At 41.3% G+C, this 14,259-nt stretch overlaps 1 protein-coding gene across 4 annotated transcripts in view; it reads right to left on the bottom strand.

Annotated features, from left to right (window-relative positions):
* Positions 1-14,259, bottom strand: part of ARNT2 (aryl hydrocarbon receptor nuclear translocator 2) — a 108,119-nt gene that overhangs the window by 31,429 nt on the left and 62,431 nt on the right. For all 4 annotated transcript variants that reach the window (XM_074599864.1, XM_074599866.1, XM_074599865.1 and 1 more), the window contains 5 exons: positions 13,632-13,697; positions 13,118-13,203; positions 3,690-3,766; positions 1,457-1,591; positions 492-566 (listed from right to left, as the gene is read on the bottom strand). In XM_074599864.1, coding sequence (XP_074455965.1) covers positions 492-566; positions 1,457-1,591; positions 3,690-3,766; positions 13,118-13,203; positions 13,632-13,697 — 439 coding nt within the window. The remainder of the gene's footprint in view (positions 1-491; positions 567-1,456; positions 1,592-3,689; positions 3,767-13,117; positions 13,204-13,631; positions 13,698-14,259) is intronic.

The raw sequence follows: 14,259 nt of genomic DNA, 5'->3' as shown, positions 1-14,259 counted from the left end.
CAGGGAGAAGGGCCACATTCTCTATTGATGTAAAGTGGTGTAACTTCATTAAAGTATGAAGCACATCATCTATGCTAGCAGAGAACTGAGGTCATCTACAATCCAGCATTACAGCGGGGTGTAACTACTTTCAAATCAACAGCCCATCTTGGAAGGTAAATATTTTGGTTCCCATTTAACATAGTGGGATCTATAAAGGCATCTCCAAACCAGCTCTAACTGTGCAGTGAACACTCCTTTAATTTTTTGCAAAAAGAAAACAAAACGTGTAACTAGGTGGCTCATTTCTGAAAACACAGCAACCAGATGCTGCAGTTCCAACGACCATTTATGCAGCTTAACTGATTAGTAACTGATCAACAAATTGTTTTGAATCTTGCCACTCCTGCATAACAGAAAAAATACCTTGAAATGAAAAATAAAAGCTACTTCTCTGAACAAAATAATAACAAAAATAATAAATAAATGACAGAAGGAGCAGGATGCAGCACCTGTTGGAAACTCTCCCTCAAATGGCTTTGATCTTCAGGATGGCAGAATTCTAAAATATCTTTCCCCAGAAGATCCTAAAAGAAAACATAAAGATGTGTAGAAAAACCCAGCCCACAACACAAATTCACATGCAGATCTGCAAGGCACCCCTGCAAACGCTAGATCCACCGCCCTTAATGGGACTTCTCAGTTAAGCAGGGATGAATCACACAAACAAGGTTTGTAGGCATCATGTCCCACGTTATATTTGTACTGTTGCACAGATACATGTATTTACAACAAATTCTAAGTGTTTTATTTTTTAACACCTGTGAAATGGTGTGTTGAAGAGACTGACATCCTCTATCACAGCTCATTTTATGGCACTAATTTTTGTAAAAACAATTACTGTAAAGCTACCCAAAATAAAAATAAATGGGAAAATCTAATGAGCGAGAAGTTATTTTTGCCTGTAAACTGCAACTGCGGAGAGTTATCTGAGGGAGAGCTGTGGTAGTCAGGAGTTCCTTTATTATTCTGCTCAGTTCTGCAACTAGCCTCCTGTTCTGAGGAGCAGCTGTAAGCCTAGAGGAAAATAGATGCCATAAATGATGCTTGCTTACTGTTCAATAGATTGGCAGAAGTACAGACCTACAGGACTAAAACTCTCTCCAAGCCCCATTAACTTTCTATCACAGAAACTTCTTCCCTGGAAAGTTGTGCGAGGTTTAAAGCACAAGGTTTAAATTCTGGCTGTTAGAATTCTAATCGGATCTGAAAGGTATAAAAAGATATCCCACATAACAAAGGGGAAAGCAATACCTTTTAGAGAGGTGTGGATAGTAAAGAAAAATGAACTGCATTTAGTGCATGACACATGAATTCTCAGCTACAAGTATTTCATGGTTTGCTGCTTTTGTTTTTAATGTGGAAACAGAGTTTTCTTTCGCTCTAATCAGTCTCCGCATTTACCGGACTCACTGACCTGGGGCTGGTAGCCAATGACGCTGATGCACCTTGGGTCAACAAAGGTGATGACTCCATCAGAATTGTGCCTAGATAAGAACTCAGTTGGGACCGACATGCCATTCATGTCCATGCACACCGGAGAGCTGGTTACCTAGGACCAATGAAGTCCACAGCATTTAGTCCACAGAACAGCCAACTTAAGTCAAAGTTGATTACACAGCTAAAGAATAAAATCTGTTGGCAGACTGATAACTACTGAAGGAAGTCATAAACAGAACAACAATGAATAAATGACACAAAACAGCCTTTGGTCTAGTTTGCAGTACAAATATCTCACCCCATGGCATGTACTTAGGCTTAATAGCACAGCAGGAAAATGAATACAACAGAAGTTCACAACAAGGAGGGATATAGTAACGATATAACTATGGCTGGATTCATCTCACTCTGGAGGACCACATAAAAATTTCGCATCTTGATTCCTACCCTTGTCAACCAAGAATGAAAGACTTCCAGAGGACAATTCAACCCACCCATTTTATGATGGAAAGGTCAATCTCTCTGAGGACAACTCATTATCTGTAAACATATCCAATAGGACTAGCTCAGACTAACACTCAACTTTCAGGTAAGGATCACCTGAGTACAGCCACAGAACATGAACAAAGTTCTCCAGAGATTGAGGCAGGTGATGGTATTGGACCAGCAATGCTCCTCAAAGCTCATCAGAGAGAATGAGGTATTTCCAGCCCTCTGCCTGAAACCTGTGCAATCAGGCCACTTTGCATCCATCCATTCCTACTGGGGCTACAAACGAGACCATTGTTATTCTTACAACTTTCAGAGCCATCTCTGTTAACAAGGTCCCAATGCAAAAGCAGCAAAATCTCATTTGTTGCTGTCTTGAAGCGGATTAGCCAGTTAACTGTACACAAGATTTCAATTTGCTGTTACGGAGCAGAGTTTATCATTTGGGCACTTTGACTTCTTTGTGATTAAACCCATCCCAAGCCTCCTCTTGCCCTCCTTCACATACCCTGCTGCCTCTTCTAACACAACAGACGTTTTGACTCTCCACATGTTAACTAATGTGATTTTCTTGGAAATCATCCTTCTTTGGCAGCTGTAACATATGAATCCCTGTAACTTCCTTCTCTCCACCAGCGGAATATATTACCCTCGATTATAAAAGGATGATTAATCTAAAAAACATCATGCGATACTTTTGTAGCTCTGCCATCACAATGGAGGCACACTCTGCAGAAGGGCTAACGCTTGCAGTAATGTGCAGGCTGTTCACCTCAAATAAGATGGATTTGGCACCTGTGCTCTAACAAAAGGGTCATTCTACCTTGTGAGAAGGAGCGATGCCATCCTAGCAGATGGCAACGAGCGCAGGCCAACAGGAGACCATGCAGGAGGCTCAAACACGTTCACCCATGGCAGAATTCCCAGGTTGGGAAGATAAAAATTAGCCTCCCTGCTGCAGTGAAGGAGATTCACCGCGACTGGTCTATCTCCTGCTCAGAGCTCTCATCAGCAACGGACAAAGGAAGAAAATATAATACATCAATTGCAACTGTCTGGACAGAAAGGGAAGTAAAATTTTATTCTGACAGTTCCCTTGGCTGACATCACATCTGAATGCACACTACAATACACACTGAGAATAAAGCTGTTATTTGTGAAGTGCCTCCTGACTGCCTTATCTTTACCATTTTCAGAATAACTCCTGCAATCACAGTTTCTCAAGTAGTTGATCAGCCAGAGAACAAATGAAAGAACAGCAGGGAGCACGTCACTGGCTTTGGGAGCCACTTTAACCTACCACCTGCAGCACCTGCACTCCCGTATTTCTCACAGTCTAGGGTATCCCAGCCCTACGCACCCTAGAGAACGGCAGGTCTGTACATGCTTATGTTCCTGGAGCATCTTTGCCACTGTCGTTGGGTTAAATACACCCATGCACCAAAATCACATTTTCATTTTGCTCTATTGACATGTTCTAAACAAGTCCTGCCCGGGGCAGCAAGGCTGGAACTAGATGATCTTTAAGGTCCCTCCCAATCCAAACCATTCTATGGTTCTATAAATCACTGGCTGCACACCTACATCAAGGCGCTTCATACTTTGGAGGCACGTTAAAAGTTACAGTCTAGTACCAGAACTTTGTGCAAATCCTTTACAACTAAAGCACAACACTGATCATGCTTTCAAAAGTAGTTTATATCAGGAAAGACTGGCATTACCTGAAGCCTTCCTATTGCCACGAGGCAATATTTACTACCCTGTCCCACATCCGCGTCTTCTTCTGGTATAGTCATTCCTAGAGTAAAAGATAACAAATACTGTTATAATTAGGAAATTTGGATGAGCAGAGATGCTGCTGGCCTGGTTCTGTACTACTCTAGATGCCCTAAATCACACAAAATAATCTCATTGTCTTCTCTAGCATTCAGGCATTATCTCTGCGTTCAGATCAGATGATCTTTCTCAGTCGCGTTTGATCGGCTGCCAGAGACAAAGCAGATAAAAAAGTTCCATTATACAGTAACATTTCCATGAGTACTGCTCCGCAGCACGTTATGGGAACCGTGCGGTCACTTAATATGGTCAGCGAATGCACACCACGTTCAGTTTGCTTTGGGAATAATATATTCTAATGAGCCTTAAAAAACTAGGTGCAGCCTTGATTATTCAGTAGCTTCCTGCTCGTATTTAACAGCCGGTTCTACATTTTTTCTATAATGGACTAAATCTGGGTCGTTACGTTGAAAGATTGAAAAATCGCGGATGCTTTGCTAACAGCGCTTGTTTCGGTTGTGTAACAGGAGCAACTATTATAAACACAGGAATAATTTCAAAACATACACGTGCACTGTTTTCCATCTCAGTGTTTCACAAATAGGGACGTTCAGATTAGCTCTGTTTACTTGCTCGTTGCTCAGCCTTTAGTTAAGGCTATTTCCCAACTCCAGTTTTGAGATACAGATTTCCTATGAAGCACGTGAACAAAACATCTTCCAAGAGTGACACTGCTGACTTATTTTAAGTGATCCGTAAACTCTTTCACAAGGCTTTTCAAGGAATTCAGTCACAACAGGCAGTGAATCATTTCAGAGGCACTTAAAAGCATTAATGAAATTAATTGCAAAGCAGCTAGGGATTATGACACAACAGCCACTATCTTCTCAAAATCTGTAATTCCCAATGTAAGTCTTGAACGAGGCAGAGGATGACAGCATACCGCTTTCTCAAATGATGCCTCTGAAAAACGACGATAAACGCTGCTGAATGAACTGAAGTAGTCTCTTAAGGAATTACTTTGTGTCAGAATAGTTCCATCTTATTTGACAATCAGTTTCTAATCATCACTTTACAGGTATTTTTCAGTTCCCATTCAGCTATATAATAAAACAAAATATACAAAGTATGAAAGAAAATCCCATATTTTTCTATAATACATTTAAGTGTTATCGTCATCTCAATCTTTATTTGCAATGGAATTCACAAGTTCAGGGGCCCAACTTCATTTGCAGCCCCCAACAGATAACGGGGATTTTACCAGGGGATCTCAAGAGGTTTAACACAGGAGGAGCATTATTGTCCCTTCTAACAAGTGGGAAACTGAGGTGCAGGAAGAATTTCTCTGTCACACACAAGAGCTGGGCAGAAAGCCCTTTTTTCCACACCAAGCCCTTTCTATCCGGAGTACAAATTTGGCCCTAAATAAGTCCTCAGCTTCTAAATCTATGTGACATCCCTCACCAAAACCCGGGATACTCTTTTGAGATGTTTTCTTAGAAGCTGTATGAGAAGATCAAGGTGGCAGTATGTGACCTTAGGAGTACATTTTAAGAAATCAATCATTAAACACCTAAGTTAAAAATAATACTGGGTGGAATTGATACAAGTTATTTTTCAGTTAAACATTATTTTGTGCTTCCGATAAAGGTCCCTCTGCGGGTTATTAGGGATCCAAACTTTCATTCGAGATCCTTCACGTGATTTAGAACATCCTTGAAATGAAGACAACCTGCATTTATGCATGACTCTTCTGCCCTGCCTGAAGTTTATGAGTTTATCCTTCAAGCAGTTAAATGACAAAGCCTTGTTTTGATATTTCACACACCGCTATTCCCGTCTCGTTTCTGCTACACACCAGGCAAACCACAAACAAGATCCCAAACACAAGTAAGTCCCATGCTCTGAGACACCAGCATACCACAGAGAGCATAAACCACTGACATGAAACTGCAGTGAAGAGATTCATATTACAGAAGTATTTTGTTTTCCTTCCTTGCTGTGTTTACACACAGTTATTTCTTCAATATAAGACTTCGTAATTAACTAACGACAGCTCCAGTAGGCAAAGGAACTGAATTTGGCTGCCTCTGGGGAAGAGAGGGAAAATTACCCTGAAAAAGCTAGCAGACACATCTACCCAAAATTGTGTCCACTTAAGAAAGAATCTTGGCGGACGCGTGGCTGCTATCTGCTCACACACATGTGGGGCGCAGGGAAGGTTGAGCTCCCAAAACTAAACCCAGATTCCTCCACATGAACAATTTGAATTTTAAATAGGTCGAAAATGGTTAACTGAAAGTTGTGTGCAGTTTGCAGGGGACGAGAAGCGGCATCCAGCAGCTTCACCTGACAAAGCGGTGACTGGAGGTGTCAACCGAGTGCAGGAACAATTAAATGACGCAGCAGTTTAGGAAGGAGCGCGAGGACGCTGACTGCAGTGAAAGAAACGCAGCAGTGCACAACAGCAACCGCGGGAGGAAAGAAAGCACCGGAGCAACCAAAGAGTTGAGCTAACACTTTGGCTGGAAGACGGCAGCCAGGACTGCATCCCTTCGGGCGATGGATGAGGAGTCTCTTGCTACTCAGTCCCAAACTCCGCAACCTACAAGTTCAATGGCCAGATAAAAGAACAAACATTTTAAAAGCTGGTGCCCAAAGCAATCACGGTTGTACTCAGGCAGCTCGGTAGAGGTGGTCCGGTTTCAAAGATGGTGAGTGATTCTAGGTCCTACCACCTTCAGCGGGTTTTCTCGGTGGATGCCTGATACTTCTGAGAATTAGGACACTTAAACACAGGAGCCTAAGTGCTGCTTTAAGGAAATAATTCTAGGCATTCTAGTTGGATAACCTTAACAAAAAGGCCCCTTTAAAATTGAGTTTTCCATTTGAGAAGGACAAATTTAAAGTATTTTCCCTTGACTTCAAAAGCTTTTTCAATCGTTTCCTTAGCAGCACAGCGTATTGCAAAGGACAGCAAAGACACTCAGCTGGATGGCTTCCACTTCGCATCATCTTTTTTCTGCAGCTTTCAACAACGCTTTCCTTTTTAGGAACTTGGTCCATGCTTGCTACTGCCCAAATAAACTCAAAGCAACATAAACAATCTCCAAAATTAAACCTAGCTAAGAAACACCATTTCTGATGTCACTCTGTTGGCAAGGGATGCTGCTGTTCTAATTTTCACCTTTTTTTTTTTTTTTTTTTTTTTGCAAGAAGGATTACATTTGGTCTATATAACACACTGGAAAATGTATTAGTTGGGTTATTCCACAAGACGCCCTATGAATAAAAAAACAATCTGCCTGGAATTAATCAATACATGACCCAGTGAATGCCTAACCCTTCCCCACAAGTGCCTGGAGTAAAATATGCCAAAATGATCATCTGCTTGTCTGCTGTGTAGGTGCTATTACTGCCAGCATCCCATAGAGCGGAATTATTTTCTTTGTTCTTTTGCTGCTAGTTACAAAGATTCAACTGTGAAGGATGCAGAATCCATCTATGAGGATGCATTCATAGAAGAGATTTACTTTTGTTTTAGCATCCTTCCTATTGAACATACTACAGCATGGACAGGTAGATAAAGATACATGCACTGCACTTAATACTGATTTGTCCAGCTCTTAGCATAATGTAATATTGCTCTTTAACATCACAAAGTACCATCAGCATCTCCCAAAAAAGTTGCAGAAGCCTCGAGGAAAGCAGCCGTGAAACTGATCTTTAGGAGGCATCAACAAAATAAACATCCATTCGTTATTCACGTTCTTTCTGTGTAACCCTGTGAAAGGCTTCATTTCTCTATACCAAATAGATGCTCCTCTTGAATAATAAATACCGTGCTACGCTTGTTCAAGTTAATATCAACGATTTGCAGAGCTAAGTCTGCAACTGAGCATCGCAAATGGAACGCTGTGCCATTAGAGGTTATATTTAATTTCCAAGTGTCCTTTATGCCAGCAAACAGTTTCCCACAGGGTAACGGCATGTGTTTGTGCAGACATAAGGAACTCTTTAGTTTTCCCAATAAGCTTCCAGTTGGCTCTAACAACAGAACAGCTTCATTTTATGCCTTCTTGCTCTACCCTCCTGCCCCATATTTTCTGCAAGACAGAACAGTGTTAGCGGATTTGTGGTTTCACTTTACTACACCCAAAAATAAATTATTTAAGAGTCTTTAGAAGGATGTAACTTCAGTGGTCACCAGCAATCCCCTGTTAATGCCTATCTCCATCAGAACCATTACCGATAGCTGCATGCCTGTGACTTTATCCCCCGTACACAGCAATGGAAAAAGGCTGTGGATGTTTACAGCACACCAAGGACAAATCTCGTGAAAAGTCCCAACAAAACCTAAATTCTTCTTTTTTTAAAAAAAAAAAAAAAAGCCTTAAAAATGACAGCATTACAAAGAATATTTAAGCAACTATTTTGTTTTGTATTGGAAGAGGGAGTACTTTGCACAAACGTCCAGATTCTGGCCAGAACTTTAAAATAACCTAACAGCTTTGGCATGCTGTGGTTAAGACGTTACCGTAAGTCTGACTTGGAAGACTAAAATGTTTCTTTTTTAAGATAAAAAACTAAGGCAAAAAAATAGATTTCAACATGACTTGAATTTGACATTATTCTGGGACTTTTTATTTGAAGTTTTCGAAATAAGTATCTATCTAAGCCTTTTCTTCGCTATGTGTTTTTCTACAGGTCCTGGCTTTGATTTACAGAAAACTAGCAACTTCCTGACCAACTGTATCTTCACTCTCCAACAAATATTTTCCATCAATTGTTATGGCATAAAAAAAAAACCCAAAACTATTAGGAAAATACAATATGGACCATATAAGATTAATTTGTTTCCAGGAATGACACACTCAGAGGGGGAAAAAAAAAATAGAAGAAAATCAAATGCTTGCTTAAGTTGAAAACTGAATGATCAGGAGAAGGTCAGCATTTCTCAGCTTTGTGAGTGTTATGAACTTGAAGCGTTGTCCAGGCTAAGGATGACAAGCTGCTTCACCAGGAACAGAGGGGCAAAGGCTGGAATTGGTGCTCAGTCAGTTCCAAACAAGGGGTCTTTTTACCTCATTCAAAATATCCACCACTGCACTGTCATTATTTAATCTAACATACACTCCACGTAAGAAATGAACAATACAACTGGCTGGAACGTTGATCTGGAGTATCTGACTCCTTTTGCTTTGACTTCAACTCAAAGTTTACCCTGGTGCAGAGAGTCCACCTGAGTCCAACATATAATTTATGGGGATATAAGCACACATGTATCATATGGTGCGTTTTGTACTTGAGCTTAGTTTTAGAATCAGAGAATGGTTTAGGTTGGAAGGGACCTTAAAGATCATCCAGTTCCAACCCCCTGCCCTGGGCAGGGACACCTCCCACTAGACCAGGCTGCTCCAAGCCCCATCCAGCCTGGCCTTGAACACCTCCAGGGATGGGGCAGCCACAGCTTCTCTGGGCAACCTGTTCCAGTGTCTCACCAACCTCACAGTAAAGAATTTCTTCCTCATATCTAATCTAAATCTACCCTCTTCCAGTTTAAAACCATTACCCCTCATCCCATTGCTCCACTCCCTGACAAAGAGTCCCTCCCCATCTTTCCTGTGTCCCCCTTTAGGTACTGGAAGGCTGCTATAAGGTCTCCCCGGAGCCTTCTCTTCTCCAGGCTGAACAACCCCAACTCTCTCAGCCTGTCTTACCCTTCTCTTGCAGGCACAATGGAGGAAAATGAACGGACCATTAACAAACCCAGCCTGAATTGACCCGCTCCTCAAAGTGGCTCTGTCTTTTCCCCATGGCTCACTCCCCACGAGGCAAATACACTGTATTAAGGGAACAGCCAAATAGTTGCTTTTCCAGGGGAAGGCAGAGAGCGCACAGGCTGCAGCACCCCTGGCTCTGCTTTGCAGGGAAACACGGGAGAGGCAGGTGATGCCCACGGGTCCTGCATGCTCCGAGCTCAGTCCCGTGCGGAGGATGAGGCATGACACTTCCTGTATCTTCTCTTCCATTTCCCAGTGAAAAAGGGGCTAAAGGCAGTTTGCCAATAAGCGGGCCTTGCTGCTCCAGTAAGGATAAGAAAAAAGAAAAAAAAAGTCAGGCAAAACATGCAAAAGTGTTTTCGTGCTGAACCACAGCCCTGAGCCACAAAAGAATTTGCTTTCTACTTTAGATCTCTGAAAAAAACCAGACAACCCCAGTTGTTAAAATATGCCACTATACTGATGCCAGCTGTCATTTGTTTTTCACCTGATTAAAGTATTTGAATTACTTAAGAGGTTTAGCGTAGAATACTCGCAGCAGCAGCGATGTCAAACCTGATAGTCTGTCACACCAAGAACGATCACAGAGCAGTTCTTGTCCTGGTATTTCTGTATCAGTACCGACCGCGTTACACTCAGCGTGGGACTACAAAAAAATTAACACATTGGCCACAGACAACTCAATATAACCCAGAAAGAGAAAATATCAGGTGCTAAACAAATTAGATTAAGCGCAGATTAAGTGCATTTGCTAAATATTTCGTCTACGAAAGTATGTTTTATGTGTCGTATATTAGTTATATAATGCATGTGCCACATTTCATCCTCTGAAAGAAAAGGATATGGGGTTTACATGAGAATGTCCACCTGGCACCTGAAAAATAAATGAAAATTATCTTTTCCATAGCTGAATTTTTAAACAGCTGCAATTTAGCACAAACGCCTTTATTCCCAAGAATCCAGAGACGATGCAAAGGCCAAGGGCTTGCTACTCTCTAACTGATTTGAACAGAAGTGATTTTATTACAGGGCAGAAAAGTCTTAGTAAATTCAATTACTACTGCAGTTATTTCATTTGCTTTGCAGATTATGGTTGAATTACCGTTGGAAATGAGAACAAATGCAGTGATGTTGCCATTTATTTACCCAAACATACTGGGGGTCAATTCAGCCCATGGATATTCCCATTCATCTCTGAAAGTCAATGGATACATAACAATCACGAACGCGCAGTGGGGAAGACAGGGAGGGCAAATAAACACTCATGGAAGAGGCCCCAGTTCGGTACTATATGCCCTGAAAAAGGCACTCAGGCATGACTATTATGAGTAACAATTTGGATGGTAACATAAAAGATCATTGAAATTCCACATAAGGCTGTCAAAATCAAAAACATCCCTTAGGACTGTGCTATAGTTTGGAGGCATTAACACTGTGGAGGAGCACTGGGATATCATAAGGGAGCACCATGTGATTTTGAGGAGTGGAGTAATAGAAATGGGATGAAATTCAACATTACTAAATGCATAAGCATGCACTTGGGGACTAATAACAGTCATAAACTACAGCAAAAGAAATGGGATGAAACTCCGTATTACTAATTGAAAGATCGCACAATTTAAAGCTATTTTTGCCAAGAACTGGAAGATCTTGAGTTGACAACTGAGAAAAAGACAGCCTGGTATATATATCAGGTGATTTCGGATGCACTATACAAAAGAGAAGTATGCTGTATCATATACTGCCATTCAAGATAGGAAATACCATTTTTATTGTACATCACTACAATCTCATCCGGAACAAGAGTGTACAGTGCCAGTGACCCACATTTTGAAAAGTTAAGTGAAAACATGAACAAGCACAGAGAAGAGAGACAAGGATAAAGAAGAGGATGCATGGTAAGAATGGAGATTAGAAGGAGGGGGCTGGTCTAGCTGTGCAAAGTCAAGGTTGACAGGATATGACGACCTTCTGGAAACGCACCAGAACGCTGGAGACAGACAGAGACACAAGGCAGGAGAACTCCCCCTTGATCTTCAGTGAAATATAGTCCAAGAATACACTGGCATAAACTTCCCATAAACTAATGAGGGCTGGAAATTAGAAAGGTTGTTAAGCATAGGAGAGCAGTGAGGTTTTGGAAGAGCTAACTAACGTAAACTGGAACTTACAACGTGATACCTGGCAACTGGGCACTCAAAGATCCAGAAGATCCTTTTCATCCCATGCTCCTGCACTGCAGTCCCTGCTCCCTGCAGAAATGGCAGCTGGAAGTCATATACTGCCGACGCTGTAACCTAGCGCTGACATGAGTTCACGCGTTTGCAGCTCTGCATTGGCAACACACACCCCTGAAGGGTTAGATCTCTTGAAACGTCCCACAACATGCACCAAGCTTTCCCTTCAAGCTTTAGCAAGGAGCTGAAAGAAATCTCACCTGACCTGCACCTTCCTGAAGGGACACCCCGTATATCAAAGCTGAATTCAATTATGTTTAGAATTACTGATACAAAAGTTAATCTCTTTGTGGAATAAAACAGAAAAAAAAAACAACAAAACCTTTTCATTTTCACAGAGCAATTCACACACACTGTGCTCTCACTCTTTGGAAACAGAAATGAAATTGCAGTATTTTGACTCCTACAGCAAGTACATTAAATCCTATTAGCAATAAGAGGGGAGGCTTTCCTCCTCTTCCGAAACTGCAATTCAGCAGGAAATCAACAAGAAGTTCACATTCTCATTCTGGTGTCTGCCCACCACTGCCCAGACTTGGTGCGAACCACCTCTTAGCATTCATAATCCCTGGACAAATGTGATTTATGCTTGTGGTAAACGACCACAGAAGGGCAGGACAACTCATGGTTTGATTCATGCCAGCAGGCGCTGTCATATTGCAAACAGCTTCTTCAACTACTGCAAACGCCAAGCTCAACTAATCCAGTTCACGACGATGTCTGGATGAGCTCCACCGTCTCCTCTTTGAATTTTTCAAAGGTAAATATTCCCATATGTAATACTGAGTTAGTTACAGTAGGTAAATGTTTTCCTCTGTAGTTCAAAGCAATGTGCCAAGACTTGTTTCCCAGAAAAGCAGCCTCAAAACAGAACTTACCTCAAAGCCTGAACATCCTCCACTACCACCACCACCCTGAAGTAAAGACCTATGCAACTAAATTGAAGTTACACGTTTTCATACACAAGTGCTTGCAACGCAGTACTTAAATATAAAAGCATTAGTTGGTGTTTTCCAGAGGTACAAACGCTTTGTGTTTATCTTCCTAAAATTAAGCCATTTTTATGTTGGTTTATCAGATTGAAAACTTTTGGCCCCAGTTGCTGGAATCCCACATTACTGACAGTTCTCTGTGCCAATGAAATTGAGAAGGGTTTCGCATCGAAAAACGGGGAGGCCTTGAGTGAGTAACAACAGCTGATTTCTCGGTATCAAAAGCTTCTCAAGACGAGACTGAACTGGTTACCCCACTAAAATTCATCCTGGTTTTGTACCAGCAAAGGAACCTGAGCCAGGTTTTGAACTGTCTTGCAGACAGTGTGGTGAACGTCCCTTCAGTGAGACAGACACGTACCTGCTGGTGGCCAAGCCTTGATATAGCCAGTGCAATGGACAACAGCATACTGTGCTTCACCTTCTTTTACTGGGCCGAGGCCATTCCTAGATGAAAAGGAAACACAAAAATACATTGATTGACATGCAGAATAGCTTTATGCTTTTAAACTACGACTACTAAAGATTTACTCACAGTTGTAAGTTATGTTAGAAACAACCAACCATCACCCTAGAGTCACGTACAATGTCAACTCCGTTACAATGCTATTCAAGCCTTGCTTCTTTTCCTTAATACTTCTCGGAGAAAGGTACTGAAGCTAATTTCAGAGGTGGAGCTGGTTAAAACAAAGAAGTTGAGTGACTTGCCCAAGGTTTGCAGAAAGATCCAGTGACTCCGCCACAGCTGAATTTAGTGGCGAGCTCTCCTCTCCTGAGACCCAGCGCTATGATTGAGTCCTTGATTGAGCACGAGCCCAGTGGAAAATGAGAGTGCTTACGGCAAATAGCTGTTACGGTAAATTAAATAATAGTACCTGTATCTTTTTCTCATGGTGGTTATCCTGTTCAGAGGTAAATGATCCAGAGGAGCATTTCCACACCTAAAAGTAAATTAATATTTGAAAGGGCTCAAAAGTTAATATAAATACCCAAGATGAAAATGCATTTTAAAATCTTTATTAGTATATATAAATAGAAAATAATGGATATTTTTTTCTGACGGAAAGTCACAGATTCATGTTTTCTTAGAACTTACTGCTTCCACAGGCTGAGCTTTTTGCGTGTGCTGCAAATGTTTTCTTTATTTTATAAAGAAAAACAGAAAAGACTACGAAAAGACTACAAAAAGACTCCCTCCCGCCTCCCTCCCCAAACCTAAAGAATATTTTAAATGGATATTCCAAGAGTGGCTAAAGAATAGATACACTTAAAAATACTATAAAACAAGGGTGAAAACTAGAGAAGAATATAAGTCAGGCCCCCAAACATCCACACAAAACAAACACAGTGTTCCAGCAGCTTCCCTGGCCAGAGCATTTCAACTGCCATACACCAGCTACAACGTTAGTGGATAGTAATCTAATGTTTGTGAGAACAGACTACTTACACTGTCAAGTAACTTTATTTAACACTTGTTCACGTATATTTTGTGGTATTTCTAAC

This window comes from Larus michahellis, chromosome 9 (genome assembly GCF_964199755.1).
Source record: "Larus michahellis chromosome 9, bLarMic1.1, whole genome shotgun sequence".
Classification (NCBI taxonomy): Eukaryota; Metazoa; Chordata; class Aves; order Charadriiformes; family Laridae; genus Larus; species Larus michahellis.
This window is presented reverse-complemented; position numbering and strand designations above follow the sequence as displayed.